Raw genomic sequence first — 19,622 nt, 5'->3', positions numbered from 1 at the left:
CGAATTCCAGTCACCCATGACTATTAAATTTTCATCTCCCTCCACTATCTGAATGATTTCTTTTATCTCATCATACATTTCTTCAATTTCATCGTCATCTGCAGGGCTAGTTACCATATAAACTTGTACTACTGTAGTAGGCGTGGGCTTCGTGTCTATCTCGGCCACAATAATGCATTCACTATGCTGTTTGTAGTATCTTACCCGCACTCCTATTTTTTTTTATTCATTATTAAACCGACTCCTGCATTACCCCTATTTGATTTTGTATTTGTGACTTTGTCTGAATGATATACCGATTTCAGACTGTACAGAAACCAAATGGAAACATTTTGACTGCACCTTACAGTTTGATTTTCAATCATATGACATAATACATAGCCAAGGTCACTCACGCATGCTTGTGCATTGGTGCTCAAGCTGGGGGTAAGCTGGTTTAAATTCTAGTGGTGGAAAAAAATTTCATTGCCAGTATTTGCCCAGCAATGGGAGGAAATGTGGTGGCTTAAAGCTCCTAATCACCAGACCTAGTGCAAGTCTTCTGGTTTAAATACTGAATCACTCTACAGTGTGTCATGAAGCGAGGGCACATGACAATATTGATGGTGATCTGTCTGATGGAGGCCCTGTAGGTGCTACTCGTGCAGAGTAGGCTATGGGCTGGAACTGATTTCATCCTCTTCATCATCATCATCATCACACTACACAACACAGTGTGTGCATGTCCCCCTTTCTTTTCAGAGTATGCTGACAAAATAGCTCCACAACAATCTTATAGAACCTCTAACTCTTCGGAAGATTCATATCTAAAGGTTTGAATGTTGCACAAGTCACACAAAAACAGCCAAGAAAAGAAATAGGAGTAATCTGCTGAATTACAGACCTGTATGGCTAACATCAATTTGGAGTAGGATTTTGAGAACATATACTGTATTTGTATATAATTAAATACCTCAAAGAAAATGATCTATTGATAAATAGCCAACAAAAATTAAGAAAATCGCATGCTTCTGAAATGCAACTAGCTCTTTGTTCTCAAGACGTAATGAGTGCTTTCATCAGGGATCTCCAGAAGTCTTTTGACAACGTTCCTGACAAGCAACTTCTACTATGGAGTATCATCTCACTTGTGTGATTGGATTCACAATTTCCTATCAGAAAGGTCACCATTCATAGTAATTGACAGAAAGTCATCAAGTAAAACCAGAGTAACATCTAGCATTTCCCAAAGAAGTGTTACAGAGCCTCTGTTGTTCCTGATCAACAAACTATTTAGAGGACAATCTGAGCAGCCCTCTTAGATTGTTTGCAGATGATGCTGTCATTTACCAAAATGTAAAGTCATCAGATGACCAGAATGAATTGCAATATAATTACGACAACTGCGATCAAGACAGCCAACCAACTGACCTGAAGCACCTCGAGATAGCATTATGAAGAAATGGATGCAGCAGCAAGCAGGTAAGGTATGTGTTTAGGTAGGCTATATCTAGATAATAGTAGCAACAAACAGAGGAGCACGAATCACTAGCGTACGTCCTTCTCAATAATATCGCTGAAGAAATTGGCAGAGCATGGAGTGACACAATGTTAAATGTCTGCTTTGCCCCCCTACCCCTCCCCCTTAAACCTTGAAACTACAACACTCAATGAAGGATGATTTAGGTCTTCCCAAACCAGCACTTACCAGTGCAGCAAAGCATACATTGGGGAAACTGTATGTACACTAGAACAGAGACACCATGAAAATAGACACGCACTGAATTACATTGGAAAACGAAGTCATCAGGAATGACCACAGCATTAAAACTGGCTTTACAACAACACCAGAATACTTACACAACATTCCCAATTATGGAATTGCTTGATTAAAGAGGCCACTGAAATTGGAGTACAAGAGAATCTGATTAACAACAACAGTGGCTTACAACTGAGTCAGTAGAGAGACTACAAAAACAAAAGGGTTCTTTTACGGTAAAGACCACACCCAATAGCGTTAGTCTGGATGCTCGAGATGAGAGTCCAGCTGGGCACTGCTAGCCCCACCATTGCTACCATTCACCGTCGCAACAGTGCAGACAGGGATAGAAGCGGGGTGACATAGGGAGATGCAGACAACAGCAGAGCAGCAGGAACCAGATACCATCAGAAGATGGCAACGAACCTGCTTCTCGAAGTATCGTGGAGAAACGACAAACAGGAGGGCACTACCACTACTTTCTTTCCTATTCCACTCACAAACTGAGCAAGGGGAAAAAAATGACTGCCCATATGCCTCCATACAAACCCAAATTTCTCCTTCATTATCTTTGTGGTTCTTATGGGAAATGTACATTGGCAGCAGTATCCTCTTTCTGTAATACAAAAGCAAATATGCATTAACAGGCTTCTTTATTAATATAGAAAGGAAACTACCTAAGATAGTCCACGTGTTGCGGTACAAGCTCTCAGTAATAGTCCAGGTTAGCCTCACGGCTTGTGAAGTACAAGTCCCACTACGTACACAACTTTGGTTGCTAGGTACTGACTGACTCTGAGCTAGAGGCTGAGCTAACTGTGACTGCGACTCCCAATGGGCTGCGACTAATGACTCGACTCACTGGATGGGTGACTGGGTCCTCTAGTCCATGGTGGCAATCTAAATACTGGCCGTGGAGAGGGCATTGGCATCGCGTTTCGTGCGAGTCTCTTCTGATAGGCTCACTTGCTCTGTGCTCTGGTGCTTACTATTAATCTTCTCACAGCTTCTTTGCGCCAGCTTATGTCAGCACATCTCCCCCCCCCCCCCCGCCCCCCCTCGGAAATGCCACACCATTGTCACGTAGTAAGATTGTGAATGAGGGAGGCAGGATGCTGGACGTACAGATGAGCCAAGAGCCATTACTGTGGAGGATGGTATACTGCCAACTGTACCCCACCATCTGCCTTGTGAGGTAACAGGAGCACCCCCCAGAAAACTCCTGCTAGGGCACTTGTCCAGGCCTGAGGGCACGTGTTTGGGTGATGACCGTGACGGTGATGGTAGATCCAGGTCTATGGGGTCGGTAAGTGGGGATGGCAGGGGTGTGGGTGCATTGTCCATTCTATCTGCTCCTCAGCGAGTGACTGCAAATGCCACGTGGTCCTGTGAGGTCATGTATCTTTGGCGGGGGGAGGGGGGGGGGGGGGGGGGGGGGAAGCAGCAGAATCATGGAGTAAATGACATGCGTGAATTTGGTTCTGGTGACAGTGTTGCAAACCACTGGGACCTGCAAACAAACACATATAAGAGCATATGTGCTCCTGCTCTTTCCCAGCACCCACAGTTGCCATAAAGCCAGAAAACAACAAGACCGTGCGGCACAAAGTGATACTTGCACACCCTTGGTGGCACCGAGTGCTACAATGGGTGTAGCAAATCAGGCAGCAGCCAATAGTGTTGGTCATGCAGAACCTCTGTCGGTGATAGTATGTCACATGGGTGGGAGTGATAAGAGGCGAAAAAGAGTCACACCATCTGTTCCCACGTGTGGGTAGTGCGAAGCTTGGCCATCTGTTCCTTAAAAGTGCTTATGAAGTGTTTTGTTTCTCCGTTGGACTGCAGGTGAAATCGTTCTCTTGTTAGAAGATGAATGCCATTTCACCCACAAAACAGTTCGAAATCATGTGAAGTGAATTGTGGTCCATTTTCTGACAAGTACTTCTGATCAACCTTCTATGCAAAATATGGAGGACAACACTTGAATGATGCTACATGATGTGGTAGAAGCTATAGGCATCGCAAATGGAAATTTGCTGAAAGACTCTACCACTATGAGCCAATGAGTGTTCCAGAATGGTCCTGCAATGTCTATGTGCACTCGATGCCATGGAAACTAAGCCTTAGGCCAAACTGCAAATGTCTGTGGTGGAGCAGATTGGTTTTTCATACATGCGCGACACAGTTATATCATCTGTTCAATGTGGGCATCCATGCATTGCCAAGTACAGTGCCTTCGCACGAGTTGTTTGGTGCAAACAATTCCCCAGTGTCCTTGGTGAACCAATCACAACACATCCTTTTCCAATACTTTGGGAATAAGCACATGTGACTGTTCACTGTCATTCTGAACTAGAATCACACCTTGTTGTACCAAAATGTTATGCCAATGATCAAACTATCGATGCACAACTGAGTTCTGGATATTGTTCAATGAACGAGGTCAAGAAGTGCAAATGCAAGGCAACAAAATCTTGAGGTGTGGTTCTGCTTCCATCACCTGTTTAATTTTTCTGTAGTGCAAGGGGAAAGCTTCCAGCAATTCAGAACCCTGCACATTTATTTGGCAGCAAGATGCATCTGCTGCATCAAAATCAGAGTCTGTACCAATCAGAAGGCAGATAGGGTGTCTGCTTTGCAGTAGGTCTGTACACATTTTCATACTGATACTGCAAAAGCAAAAAAGCCCAGCTTTGTAATTTTTGAGCAGTGCATGTAAGAACCGGCTTTGATGGATGAAACAAGGACTGCAAAGGCATGTGATCTGGCACTAAGTAGATCTTGCTGTGATGGAATTTTGTCACACCATACACAATAGCGAGAGCCTCTTTTCCAATTTGACAATAATTCCACTGAGTTTGAATTAACAACATTGAGGCAAGAGTAATAGGTCTGTCTTGTGCAATGATTCTGTGCGAACATACAGCACCGATTCTGTATGAAGAAGCATTGAATTAAAAAACTATTGGTTTGACAAGGTGAAAATGCACTAAACATCTGTCACTAAACAAAACATTTTTGAGTTTCTGAATTGCATCCAGACAGTCTTTAGCCCACACAAATTGCGAGGCAGGAAATGCAATGGAGGTTTGAGTGGCATTCTGTATGAACTGAATGTAGTACGTCATCTTGCCTAGTACCACCTGCACTTCAGATACATTGCAAGGAACAGGCACGTCATGGATTGCAAGCAAATGGGATTGAAGGGGGTGCACACCCAAACTGTTTATCACACGTACTGTAGTTCAGTTTGAAGAAAAACCCACTTTTTGAGATGACACTTGAGTTCTGCTTCTGAGAACACTCGAAAAAGAGCATGCAAATTGACAATGTGTTTCTCAGGTGTACAATGTGAGATGACAATATTGTCAAGGTAGTTTGAACAAAATGGCACTTCTGTAGTCAGCTGTTCCAATTAACATTGAAATCTGGTGGATGCAGAAGCACTGCCGAAGGGCAAACACAAATATTTTAACACTCTTAAGTGTGTATTTACAACAAACACTTCCTGTGATTCTTCATCCAATGGAATTTGCAAATGGGCATCATGCATATCTATCTTAGAAAAGTAACATGCTGCACTAAACCTGTCCATGATTTCCTCAGGGTGAGGCAATGAACAAGTGTCATTACTGTGGGGGGGGGGGGGGGGGGGGGGGTTGACTGTAAACTTGAAGTCAACACAAATGCAAATACAAATGCGACCAGAAGGCTTAGGCAACAAAACGAGGGGACTTGCCCATTGACTAACTTGAATGGGAATCTTGCAATTCTTTCAATTTACTGGCTACTCTGTCTCTTAAAGCAATTGGAACAGGACGAGCGCGGAAAAACTTAGGCTGTGCATTGTCTTTCAACGTAACATGTGCTACAAAAGTTATTAGCTTTTCCCATTCCCTCTGAAAATAGATCAGGAAATTCTTTAATAAACCTAGAAACACTGTCTTTTGGATCACAAGCCAATATGGAAAGTACGTTGTCTTGGATGCTAGAGCCAAACAAGTCAAAGGCATATAAACCGAATATGTTCTCAGTGTCTCTTGATTTCAACACAGTAAAATTCACCATTCTAGTGTGAGATATTGTAAGTGTCAGGCTAATTACACTGTCCAAGCACTGGAATTTCCAGTTAGTTGTAAGCAGTGAGGTGCTTGCTAGACGTAGAAATGCGTGGTGAGACTAACTGTTTGTACGTGGCACAATTAAGCAAAGTTTCTGAGGTGCCTGTGTCTTAACTGAAAGTTCACACGATGGCCAGCAATTCGCAATGAGTCCAATAGTTTGGTAGGACGTCGTTGCACAGCCTTAGGGTGAGAAGGAGGCACAACCTTAATTTTACTTATGTAAAAACCTGTTGTAGGTTTGGAAAACACAATGTTCACTGCATATGCGCGAGCCTGTTTTCTCTGGAAGAGAGCAAAATTGGCATTTTTGTCCCACTGCAAACAAACTGCTTGGACATGGCCTTTTTTTCCACAAGTATAACATGATTCATTATGTGATGAGCAATGCTGTCTTTTATGGCAAGCAAAACATCTAGGGAAAGACTTCACTAAGTTCACAGGCCTGTTTACCTGTCTACATTCCTGCCCACGCAGCTTTGTACACACTCATTGTTGTGGCTGTTTGATGTGGTCACGACAAAGTGGTGACTCAACCCAACAAATCGAAGCCTTGTAAAACTTATCCGCTGCTATAGCACCTGAACCATGTTGTTGTTGTTGTTGTTGTTGTTGTTGTTGTCTTCAGTCATGAGACTGGTTTGACGCAGCTCTCCATGCTACGCTATCCTGTGCGAGCTTCGTCATCTCCCAGTAGTTACTGCAACCAACATCTTTCTGAATCTGCTTAGTGTAATCATCTCTTGGTCTCCCTCTAAGATTTTTACCCTCCACACTGCCCTCCAATACTAAATTTGTGATCCCTTGATGCCTCAGATCATGTCCTAGCAACCAGTCCCTTCTTCTTGTCAAGTTGTGCCACAAACTCCTCTTCTCCCCAGTTGCATTCAATACCTCCTCATTAGTTATGTGATCTACCCACCTAATCTTCAGCATTCTTCTGTAGCACCACATTTCGAAAGCTTCTATTCTCTTCTTGTCCAAACTATTTATCATCCATGTTTCACTTCCATACACGGCTACACTCCATACAAATAATTTCAGAAACGAATTCCTGACACTTAAATCTATACTCTATGTTAACAAACTTCTCTTCTTCAGAAACGACTTCCTTGCCATTGCCAGTCTACATTTTATGTCCTCTCTACTTAGACTGTCACAAGTTCTTTTTCTCCCCAAATAGCAAAACTCCTTTACTACTTTAAGTGTCTCACTTCCTAATCTAATTCCCTCAGCATCACCTGACAATTCGACTACCTTTCATTATCCTCGTTTTGCTTTTGTTGATGTTCATCTTATACTAACCCTTTCAAGACACTGTCCATTCCGCTCGACTGCTCTTCGAAGTCTTTTGCTGTCTCTGACAGAATTACAATGTCATCAGCGAACCTCAAAGTTTTTATTTCTTCTCCGTGGATTTTAATACCTAGTCCGCATTTTTCTTCTGTTTCCTTTACTGCTTGCTCAATATACAGATCGAATAATATCAGGGACAGGCTACAAACCTGTCTCACTCCCTTCCCAACCACTGTTTCCCTTTCATGTCCCTGAACTCTTACAACTGCCATCTGGTTTCTGTACAAATTGCAAATAGCCTTTCACTCCCTGTATTTTATCCCTGCCACTTTTAGTATTTGAAAGAGAGTATTCCAGTCAACATTGTCAAAAGCTTTCTCTAAGTCTACAAACACTAGAAACATAGGTTTGCCTTTCCTTAATCTTTCTTCTAAGATAAGTCGTAAGGTCAGTATTGCCTCATGTGTTCCAATATTTCTACAGAATCCAAACTCATCTTCCCTGAGGTTGGCTTCTACCAGTTTATTCACCTGACCAAAAGTCTTGTTCCTCCTGCCACCAAACTCCACTAATTCCCACTATACCTAACTTTAACCAACCCATTTCCCTTTTTAAATTTTCTAACCTACCTGCCTGATTAAGGGATCTGACATTCCGCGCTTCGATTTGTAGAACACCAGTGTTCTTTCTCCTGATAATGACGCACTCTTGAGTAGTCCCTGCCCGGAGATTCGAATGGGGGACTATTTTACCTCTGGAATATTTTACCCAAGAGGACGCCATTTAACCATACAGTAAAGCTGCATGCCCTCGGGAAAAATTACGGCTGTAGTTCCTCTTGCTTTCAGCTGTTGTGTGTGTGTGTATGTGTGTGTGTTTGAGGTTTACGGGCACTAAACAGTGTGGTCATCAGCGCCCAGGCACATAAAAACAGGAACACATGCAGTGAACGGACTAAGACTAACAGCGATCAAGGAGAATGGCCAAAAGACACAGACCTGACGCAGTTCTAAATCCCCACATACAGAGGCAAAACAAGAGGAGAAGGAACACACTAAAAAAGGAAAGGAAACACAAGGAAAAGAGAACAGAAACCGAAGGGAAACAAGGAGGTAATCGTGACTGGCGGACCTCTTACCTAAAACCTTGGTGAGCCAGTCACCCAGCAGCACATTAAAACCCTCTCCCTAAAATCCGAGGCAACAGATTGGACAGGACACAAAACCGTAAGACCTTAACCACAGTCGTTGCGTCGTCTTGCAAAATAGAGGGCAAATCCGGTGGCAAAGAAACCACCGCCCTCTGGTCAGAGAATAGACAGTCAAGTAAAATGTGGCGGACACTAATCTGGACGCCACAAGCACTGCAGATTGGGGGGTTCTCCCGCCGGAGTCAAAAACCATGCATTAAGGGACTGTGCCCGATGCGGAGGCGAGTGAGGAGAACCTCATCCCGCCTGTATGAATGGTAGGACGTACGCCATGGTCGTGAAGTGGCCTTTACCAGACGCAGCTTATTGTCAGAAACTGCCAGCCACTCCTCTTCCCATTGATGCATAACACGAAAACGCAAAAGGGAGGTTACAGCATGGAGGGGGACGGCACATTCAACAACGTGAGGGAGGGAACGTGCATCTTTGGCAGCCATATCCGCCAGTTCGTTTCCCCTAATACCCACGTGCCCCGGCACCCAGCAGAAAGAAACCACCTTCCCCTGCCGTTGCAGGTGGAGTAGGGCATCATGGATGTTCTGGATGACCGTATCCGCTGGGTACAAGTGTTGCATGCTCTGAAGGGCACTCAGGGAGTCAGAACAGATGAGGAACTTAAGGCTGGGAACACATCTCATCTGCTCCAATGCCCGCAAGATTGCAAACAATTTGGCATCAAGGATGGTAAACGCCGCAGGAAGCCCTAACTTGACGACTCGATCAGGGAAAACCACAGCACAACCAACAGAGTCCCCCTGTTTAGAGCCATCTGTGAATACAGGTACATGGTCCGGATGCTGGTTTAAAATATCGTAAAATAAGGAGGTAAAAACAAACTCTGGAGTGCAGTTCCTCCAGTTCTCCAACAAGTCTAGAAGGATGCTGGGCCTCTGAAGCAACCAGGGAGGAAGGCGAGTAAAACCTTGTCGTTCGGGGGCCACACGCTCCACACCAAGGGACTCAATCAAATGCTTGGCACGAATCACAAATGGTCTCGTTGCCCTGGGACGACTGGAAAAGAGACGTTCCATAGGCAGTCGGGCAACGGTAGGGTACGCAGGGGAGGTAGGACAGGCAAGGAAATGATACACCCGTCGCACCATGAGGAGTTTCTGCTGGATGGCGAGCGGCGGTTCCCCTGCCTCAGCACACAGGCTGGGGATGGGACTGGTACGGAAGTCACCAGTTGCCAGCCTGATACCCTCATGGTGTACTGTGCCAAGGATCTTCAGATATGAAGGCCTTGCTGACCCATACACGGTGCAAGCATAGTCAAGATGCGATCGGACGAAAGCCCTATAAAACTGCAGCAGACGCGCCCGGTCTGCTCCCCAGGACTGATGGCTCAGACACTTCAAAATATTCAGTGCCTTCAAGGCCCGCACCTTCAGGTCTTTAAGGTAAGGCAACCACGACAACTTGGAATCAAAAGTGAGGCCCAGAAACCTCACAGTGTCTCTAATAGGAAGAACGGTGTTCCTCAGACGCAATTCAGGGGAGGTAAAAAGGCGCTGAGAACGATTAAAATGAACACACACAGATTTGACTGCAGAAAAGGTAAAACCCGTCTTTGCAGCCCATGCCTCTAAGTGCTTTATCGTAAGCTGCAACTGCCGACTAGCAGTGACAAGACTGGAGGAAGAACAGAAAACAGCAAAATCGTCCACAAACAAGGAGCATTGGGCAGGACTCCAGATAGTGGATGTGATACTGTTAATAGCGACGGCAAAGAGGGTGACACTTAAAACGCTGCCCTGAGGAACACCATTCTTCTGCACGTACAAATCAGATAGCACATTACCAACCCGATACCGAAAGAGGAGGTGAGAAAGAAAGGACCGAATGAAGATGGGGAGACGGCCACGAAAGCCCCACTCATGGAGTTGATTGAGGATAAGGCGGCGCCAAGTAGTGTCATACGCCTTATTAATGTCAAAGAAGACCCCTAGACAACGCTGGTTATGTAGGAAGGCCTGCTGGATGGGGTCAAGTTGTCTATAGTGGAACGACATCTCCGAAAGCCACACTGAGGGGGGCTAAGGAGCTGCCTGGTCTCTAGCAGCCAAACCAGGCGGCGGTTGACCATGCGTTCCAACGTCTTCCCAACACAGCTCGTCAAAGCAATACTCCGATAACTACTGGGATGCGTTCGGCCCTTCCCTGGTTTGAGGAGGGGAATCAAAATTGCCTCCCTCCACGAGTCAGGGTACGTGCCGGATAACCATATCATATTAAAACAGTTCAGGAGAACTTCCTTGGATGGCAGCAACAAGTGTCGCAGCATGCTGTACCGGATTTGATCATGACCAGGCGCAGTATCATGAGCCACAGACAGTGCAGAATCCAGTTCCCACATTGTGAAGGGGCAGTTGTAGGGTTCAGAATTTAGAGACTGGAAATATAAGTGACCCCTCTCGATGGCAGTGTGGTAATGACAGAAATCTGGATCATAGTTAATAGTGGCGGTAGAGTCCGCAAAATGCACGGCCAGTGTCTGGGCAATGTCTCTCGGCACCGTGAGGAGACATCCCTGATGCAGCAATGCCGTGACAGGTAGCTGGCTGAGTTTACCGGAAATCCTCCTGATGGCTTCCCATACTTTCGTAGAACTAGTGAAGCGAGAGATGGAGTTCAATCACAATTGCCATGACCGTCGTTTGCTCTCTTTAATCACTCGCCACGCTCTGGCCCTTGCCACCTGAAAGGCCACAAGATTGTCAGCTGAGGGACGGCACTTGAAGCGGCGCAGAGCTGCACGGCGGGCTCGGATGGCTGAGCGGCACTCAGTGGTCCACCAAGGAACAGCACGCCTCTTGGGATGACCGGGACCGTGGGATTGACAATTCAGCAGCATGGGAAATCACGGCTGTAACATGGTCTACCCATTCGTGGACACTGGCACGGTATTCCAAAACAGCCAGTTGGCTGAAAAGTGTTCAGTCAGCTCTGCAGAGGTGCCACCGGGGCGGCACTGGTAATGCCACAGCCTCATCCAAAGGGGGAAGTAGTCACTAGAATGGAGATCAGCAGCAGCCTCCCACATAGCAGAATCCCCAAGTGCTGGAGAGCAAAAGGAAAGGTCAATAGCCGATGACGACCCGGAAGCAGTACAGAAATGAGTGGGAGCACCAGAGTTGAGGAGGCACAGTTCTTCAGACATCATGAGGCTTTCCAGAATGCGACCCCTGGGGCAAGTAGTTGGAGAGCCCCATAAGACATTATGAGCGTTGAAGTCCCCTAGAAAAAGAAATGGGCGGGGGAGTTGGCTAATAAGGTCCGTGAGAGCCTCAGAGTCTATCGTATCCCGAGGCGGTAAATAAACTGAACAGACTGTGAGCCTCCGACCCACAAGAATGTCAACTGCAACTGCTTGCAAGTCGGTGACGAGAGGGCGCTCAGATGAGGGATGCATGTCACGGACAAAAACCGCAACACCACCCTTTGCCCTTTCCCCCGTCAGATCATGTTTTCGATATATGGTATAGCCCCATAAAGGAGGAGCATCAGTGGCCCGAAAAAGTGTCTCTTGGAGACATAAGCACAAGGGGCACTCTTGTATAAGGAGTTTTAATTTGGCCACATGCGTCCTGAACCCATTCAGGTTCCACTGTAATATGGGAGCCAGTGATCAGGGTGGCTGAGCTTTCACCCTGCCTCTGTGCTTTGGAGGCGAGCCCGTACTGGCCGGAGATTTATTCCTGGGGTGAGAAGATCTCCCCCGGTCGACATCAATGTCCATAAGCTCCGATGACGACCCACGGGAGATGTCAGACAGTACTGTGGCCTCGTCATTGGACCGACGGTGACTAGTCTCCTCAGGTGACAAAACCTTCACCTTCTGAGGCTTTGTCTTGGGGGGCTTAGAATGCAGAGCCTTGTCAACATTTGGAGCTTTACTCGCCTGGGCAGAAGGCGCCATATGGGGAGAGGCAGGAAGTACCCAATGTCAGCAACCACGGCCTTGTCCGACATAGTGGGAAGAGCCGCAGGTTGCAAAACAACCGCAGCAGCACAAGTGCACTGGCAAGCGCAGGTATTTGTGCTAACACTAGCAACCTCTGTTTGCGTAGCAACAGTGGCCAGTTGTACCGGTTTTTTGAGAGCGGAAGCGAAAGATGTTGAAAACACAGGAGGTTGCATGGCCTTAAAAGAGCTTCTTGGCCTCACCGTAGGGGATGCGCTTAGATGTTTTTATCTCCTGTACCTTCCGTTCTTCGAGATAGATGGGGCAGATCCGGCTCCAGACAGGGTGACTCCCAGTGCAATTCACGCACTTCACAGGCGATGAACAATCGGCTCCATCATGGGCAGGCTGACCACATTTACCACAAGTGGCTATCCCATCGCACCCCAACGTAGTATGCCCAAATCGCTGACATTTAAAACAGTGCATTGGGTTGGGGAAATATGGCCATACTGGCAAACATAAGAACCCCACTTTAACATGCTCTGGGAGTCTCGGGCAACTGAACGTGAGAATAAACGAGTCAGATTTGATGAGGTCCCCATCGACTCGTTTCATAATATGCTGCACGTCAACAATACCTTCATCAGCCCACTCAGATTTTAACTCGTCTATGGGGATATCCACCAAGTCCCTACACGTCACAACACAATTACTATAATTCAAAGTGGAGTGGAGCGCGGTCTCGATAGCGTACTCTCCTAGACAGGTTGCTTTCCAAAGGGAAGTGACTTGACGGGAACTAGAAGTCTCAACTAACAGAGACCCATTGCGCAGTCGCTTTACAGATTTCAGTGTTCCTGCAATTCCCTCAAGACCTTTGTGGATGTAAAAGGGAGAAACCCTCTAAAAGTTATCCTCCTTCCTTTTAATAATCAAAAACACATTCTGATTATCAGCATGTGCTCCGTTACTACAGTCTGTTAAATCTCTAGCAACACCAGGCACTGGAGGACTCTCAGCGCGTAGCCATTTTTCCGATGGGGTGTGTTTTCCTACCAGTGGCCCACCCAAGCCACTGGTAGGAGGAAATGTAGAGGTCGAAGGGTCCATTGTGGTCCCACGAGCAGCTAGGGAACTTAAGGTCCGCACAGACAGAGCCCCGCGTGCCTGAGTAAGCCTTATACAATTGGGGTGCGGCAGGTGCCCCAGAGGTTGCCCGCTTGCGACTGTTCCACCCCAACAGCCATGCAACTTCTAGGCGCAGAGCACACCGAAAGATTGAGGGGTTTTTATAGAGGTTGGCCTTCCTCGCAATCCAGGCGGTCAAGCGAAGATTACCATTCCCCGCAGCACACAACATTTCACCACCGCACCGTACTACGGTGGTCGATGAAGCATGTCCGGGGGTTACGGTGACAGGAGACTGGCGGCGCAGACCAGTCCCCAGCTCAGGACCCCGGGGTCGCCAAGCCCGTACTCAGCAAGTGAATGCTGAGCCCCTGGGGGATTCAGCTGTTCGCAGTACCATCACAGCAAGGTCGTTTTGGTTAGTGTTACAAGGCCAGATCAGTCAATCATCCAGACTGTTACCCTGCAACTACTGAAAAGGCTGCTGCCCCTCTTCAGGAACCTCATGTTTGTCTGGCCTCTCAACAGATACCCCTCCGTTGTGGTTGCACCTACGGTACAGCCATCTGTATCGCTGAGGAACGCAAGCCTCTCCACCAACGGTGAGGTCCATGGTTCAGGGGGGGGGGGGGGGGGGGGGGGGGGGGGGGGGGGAAGATCCAAACCATATCGCTACAATATTTGAAATACTTGAGGAAGCGATGGATCAGAGTACTTTAAGATGTCCAATAATCTACAATCTGGAGCATTCAATGTTATTGCATCTTTAATAATTAAATCACTGTAAAAGTTGCCACAACTACACTTCCTAGTCATGCTTGTTAATTCTGTGCACCACAGACTGTTCTGGCTTTTTCCACAAGTGACAGAACTGATATCTGGTTGCAGCTACTTGGACTTGCTGGCCATAATATTGAGTTAAGGCAGCAATTATTTGTCACAGCTGAGCCCATTGGGGGTTGCGATAGGGAATAGTTTTTGTTTTAAGGTGAACACTGGGGATCCCGCATCGAAAGAGTGTTGTAGCTGCACAGTACCTTGAACTCAATGAACTTCACAATGTGCTTGGAACTGTGTCAGGTATTCGAGCCATTCCTCTTTCATGTCGTTAAATTGCCAGAACATTGGTGTGCTGGTCAGTGGCACTTGTTGCGCTTGGAAGTTTGTCTGATGGGTGGCTGACACAGCTTGTACAGCCAGTAGTGGTTGAACCGTTGTTATTAGGGTAGCAATTTGTTGGTTCTTAAACTGAAAAGCTTGTGTTAGATCCATCACATTGGCTATATGTGGCCAACGGCCAGGGGCAGAGGGTGGGGTAGCCAAGGTTTACATTAATATGTTATACAAGAAAACAAGCAAAGCCTCTGAAAAGAGAAATTTGATTAGTTCTGTGGGTCCCCTCCTGGAATACATGCAAGAACACAACTACAAATTAGCAATGAGAAAAAAGTACACCTGCAAGCCAAAACACAAGATAAGCAAGCAAAATCTGTACTGAATTATACTCATTGCTAGTTTTTGTGTTATCTCCTTGTCACTGTAGGCTTGTACCATGGGAAGCAAGGAGAGGATGTTGTTCGATGGCCAGTATTCACTTTCTGTAACACAACTGTATGCGTGTATTAACAGTACTCTCTATTAATATGAACAGGAAGCTACTAAAGATAGTCCAGGTGTTGTAGTACAAGTTCTCCGAAATAGTCCATGTTAGCCACACTGCTGGTGAAGTACAAGCCCCTTTATGTACCCTAACTACTCAAGTCACTAGGTACTGACTGACTCTGAGGTAAAGGCTGAGGTAATTGCGACTCCGACTCTCACTGGGCTGTGACTGACGACTTGACTCGTCGACTCACTGGATGACTGATGGGGCTCTCTGATCTGCGGCGGTGATCTAAATACTGGCAGTCTAGAGGGCGCTGACACTTTCTTTGGGAGTCTGTCACTGGCCCCTCTCCTGATAGGCTTGCTCGCTCCAGTGCCTACTATCGATCTTGTCACAGTCTCTTTGCCGATCGGAGTGCTGGCGTCAGCTTATGCCAGCACAGAATCATTCTCCAATCACCTTTAAATTCTGGTTCTCTAAATTTTCACAAAGTATCCTCTCTGGGGATTTGCATTTGATTTCACGAAGCATCTCCATTACACTACCGGTAACAAACCTTGCAGCACACCTCCGAATTGGTTCGATGTCTTCCTTCAGTTCGACCTGGTTGGAAACCCAAACACTCGAGCAGTACTCAATACAATGGGTCACACCGGTTTTTTAAATGCAGTTTCCTTTCCCAGTGAACCACACTTTCCTAAAATCCTCCCAACAAACCAAAGTTGAGCTTTCGCCTCCCCCACTATCATCCTTCTTTCATTTCATACCACTTTTTAACATAATGCCTAGATATTTAATCGGCATGACTGTGTCAAGCAGCACACTAATAATGTTGTATTAGAATATTGAGATTTTCTTTTTTGTACTGAACTGCATGGACTTACATTTTTCTATATTTACAGGAAGCTGCCATTCATCACACTACCAAGAAATTAGGTTGAAGTCATTTTATATTCTTCTGGAGTCACTCAATGATGACCCTCTTCAAACATCACAGAGTCATCAGCAAACACCCACAAATTCCTACTCACCCTGTCCATCAGATCGTTTATGTATACCGATAATGAGAGCAGTCTTATCATACTTTCCAGGGGCACTCCTGATGAAATCCTTGTCTCTGATAAACACATCCTGTTAAGGTGAATGTACTGGGTTCTGTTACTTAAGAAGTCTTCGAGCCACTCACAGTCTGGTTCGATATGCCTGTACTTCCGTTACCACTCGGCAGTGGGGCACTGTGTCAAACTCTTTCTGGAAATCTGCCAGCTGCTCTTCATCCACGTTTCACAAAGCCTGTGTGAGAAAAGGACACGCTGTGCTTCACAAGATCGATGCTCAGTAAATTTGTGCTTATTTGTGGAGAGAAGTTACCCTGTCTTAAGGAAATATATTCAACAATACTTCAGCAAACTGATGTTACAGATATTAGTCTCTTTTTTGTGGGCCATTCCTTTATCCTTCTTACATACAGGAGTCACCTGTGCTTTTTTCCAGTCACTTGGAACTTTGTGCCAGGCAAGAGATTCACAATAAATGTTTGTTTAACTGCAAGAAACCTAATGATGTTCTAAAGAAAGAAAACAGTCTCGTGACAATAAATGTTTAATAATACAGCCAAGATGGTTTTTGTTAATATCTACTGTGGTGTTCAACACGATTGAGTCTCTCCCCTTCTTTATTTAGCACTTGTTTCATAAATTTTGGTTGTAAGACTATTTATAGGTAGAAAGCCAAAGAAAAACACAGCAGAATTGTACAAGATGTATACCACTTTTTGTGGTGTAGTTTACATCATGCTATACGGGGGTGAACATTAATAGAACTTAGAAACTGTTGGGATGGATTCCTGACTGGAAATGGAGGAAAAAAGGTCCTATGAACACGTGTCTAGCAATGCATGATTGCCATGGCAGATGGTGCTGATGAATGAAAGTTCCTCTGATCGCCTGCCGTGTGTTCCTTACGTGTTGTGGGCTGCACGATTGATGTAGCGTATTGTAAGCAGCAGAATGGTTCAGTATTCATGTTGGGAACAGGCTACAATGGTGTTTGCATATGGCGAAGCTGATGGAAACCATTGAGAAGCACGATGGCTATAACAAAACAAATTCCATCGCAGATACCAACCACATCATTCAACAGTTTAAGTCCCTTTTTTTTTGGAGTTTGTGTAATCATGAGTCCTTTCAGACAGACACCCAACCAATATGGTCATGAACCCATGAGAAGTGTTGCAGGCAATGTCTTGCTGTTAGCAAAGGCACTTGCATCAGTCATTTGCTGCCGTAGCCCATTAAAACCAAACTTCACCGCACTATCCTAATGGATATGTTAGTCGATTGATGTCCCACATTGATTTAAGTGGTTCTTACATGCATTGTTGCTCGTCTCTTAGCACTGACAACTCTAAGCAAATGCCGGTGCTCTCGACCATTAAGTGAAGGCCTTCTGCCACTGTGTTGTCTGTGGTGAGAGGTACTGCCTCAAATCTGGTGTTCTTGACACTGTGGATCTCAGAATACTGAATTCCCTAATGATTTCTGAAATGGAATACCCCACGAGTCTAGCTCTACCTACCATTCTGTGTTCAAGGTCTGTTAATTCCTGTTGCGCAGTCATAATCACATGGGAAACATTTTCACATAAGTCAGCTGAGTACAAATGACAGCTCTGCCAATGCACTGCCCTTTTTATACCTTCATACGTGATACTACTGCTATCCAAATACAGTACAAGCATATTTTTATCCTATGACTTTTGTCACCTCAGTATACACAAATCAATAAGCAACAGGATAAATCATAAGTATCTCACTTTTCTTATAAATTATGCATGAGGAATAGAATACATATAAAAGACGTAAACAATGATAATAGTGTAGAAAATAGCAAGACATACTTATGAAAGATATATTTACTTTAGCATTAGCTGCTCCAGCAGGCCAAGGGCCTCGGCATAAAGGCCTGCTGCTTCATCAAAATTCTTCTCCTTGTATAACTGATTTCCTTTCTCACGTAACTTCGGAACAGCAGAAAGTTTCTCATCTGCATTCATTTGCCAAGATTCTTTCTTGTACTCTTCTGGACCTTCAACTTTAATTAGCTCTGAAATAAAAACAGCCTTTTTCCTTCAAACACAATTAATAATAATAATAACAATAATAATAATAATAATAGGTAAGCTTTTCTAATAGAATGCTACATGACCATTCAAAACAGTTACATATCAAGCTAGTACGAGAAAAACATTCGCCAACAGTGACCAGACCTCTACTAGGTCCCTGGACAAGAATACTTACTGAGTTCAAGGCAAGGAGAACAACCACAACATGAAACTGAGGCACAACTCTGTACAATTACTACAGCCCTCAGGCAGAAATAAGCAGAGATGACACATCTACATTACTAAATGGCTAACCCAACCACAGCCATCTGGTTCCAGCTGCAGGTTATCTATTTAAGGCTTCCAGGAGCAACAAAACTTTCATTTGCAACTTTCATTTTCAGTATTTCACACAATTAACTGAATTTCAAAATTTGAAACACTGCCATAATCTCCACATTAAGAGCTTAATCTTACGTTAAGGGTTTAACAAAATTAAGTCAAGTATTACAGTTAAAAACTGTGTATAGGCTACGTCTTGAGGCAGCATAACTCAATTGCCTGCAAATTACCCAGCCTATATTTGTCTGGTGTTTCAGAATGTGGTAAAACTTCAGCATCAGGAATGACGAGTAATTTATTACTAGTTTTGGTTTTGTACTTTTCATTAGCCTATGGGTGAATAAATGGAAACTAGTAAGACTGACATATTTGGGGTTTTGTCTCTTTAGCCATAAAGACTATAAAGGTTTTACGTGCTTAGCATAAAATATTTAACACATTAACTCATTTGAACAATGATCAGAATTTTGAAGTTATTTTATACATGAGATAGGGTTAGTGGCAGACTACAATTACAGTTTGTGGTATCATCCAGAGATAGCGATGCCACAACAAAGTCAGCAACAGCCACGAAGGCTCGTCGCAATCTGCGACAACATGCAAGAGGTGCTCCTGAAGACCATACCTTCTCTCAGCATACCGGCACCTTCACACTGAGGTAAATATAGTGTCGAGTGTACAAGAGATTGGCCCAGTTTGTGACCTCGGCCTCGGCAGTCGACATCGTCTAGTAGGGCAGTGTTAGTCGAAGTCTCAGTGGAATGTGCAGCTGTGTTAATGATGAACACTGTACTTCAAGAGAACAGTCTGTGACTGTAAGCATCAAGTGATGCTTTCATAGTCAATGGCAGTTGTAATATTCTACACTCTCCTGTGGCAAAGAACTGTCCCAAGTTAAGTAAATCTTTTTATCCATTCATGTAATAGACTGAACTAATATTTCATCTGTTGTAGTTAAAAAAGTCCCATCCCCAGAGCAGTCAAAGAATCCACAGTTGTGACCAGCGATTGTAGTTTGTCTGGTCACAACATGATTTTCTTACAACTGACAGATTCTGCTTTGGGGGACATTCTACTCAATGACAGGCAAAGCAGTGCACTGGGTTGCGAAAAAGTTTGTCTCACTGGTGTGCCTGCTTCTGGTGCACTTGCCAAAGTCTTAGTTACAATCT

General features: G+C 45.0%; 1 protein-coding gene across 3 annotated transcripts in view; it reads right to left on the bottom strand.

The window, feature by feature from the left end:
* Positions 1–19,622, bottom strand: part of LOC126326728 (AH receptor-interacting protein) — a 181,116-nt gene that overhangs the window by 74,517 nt on the left and 86,977 nt on the right. For all 3 annotated transcript variants that reach the window (XR_007560865.1, XR_007560866.1, XM_049995794.1), the window contains exon 4: positions 17,924–18,110. Coding sequence is in view for 1 of the 3 variants with exons in the window: in XM_049995794.1 (XP_049851751.1) it covers positions 17,924–18,110 (187 nt within the window). In the remaining 2 variants the exon portion in view is untranslated. The remainder of the gene's footprint in view (positions 1–17,923; positions 18,111–19,622) is intronic.

Source organism: Schistocerca gregaria, chromosome 1 (genome assembly GCF_023897955.1).
Source record: "Schistocerca gregaria isolate iqSchGreg1 chromosome 1, iqSchGreg1.2, whole genome shotgun sequence".
Taxonomy (NCBI): domain Eukaryota; kingdom Metazoa; phylum Arthropoda; class Insecta; order Orthoptera; family Acrididae; genus Schistocerca; species Schistocerca gregaria.
This window is presented reverse-complemented; position numbering and strand designations above follow the sequence as displayed.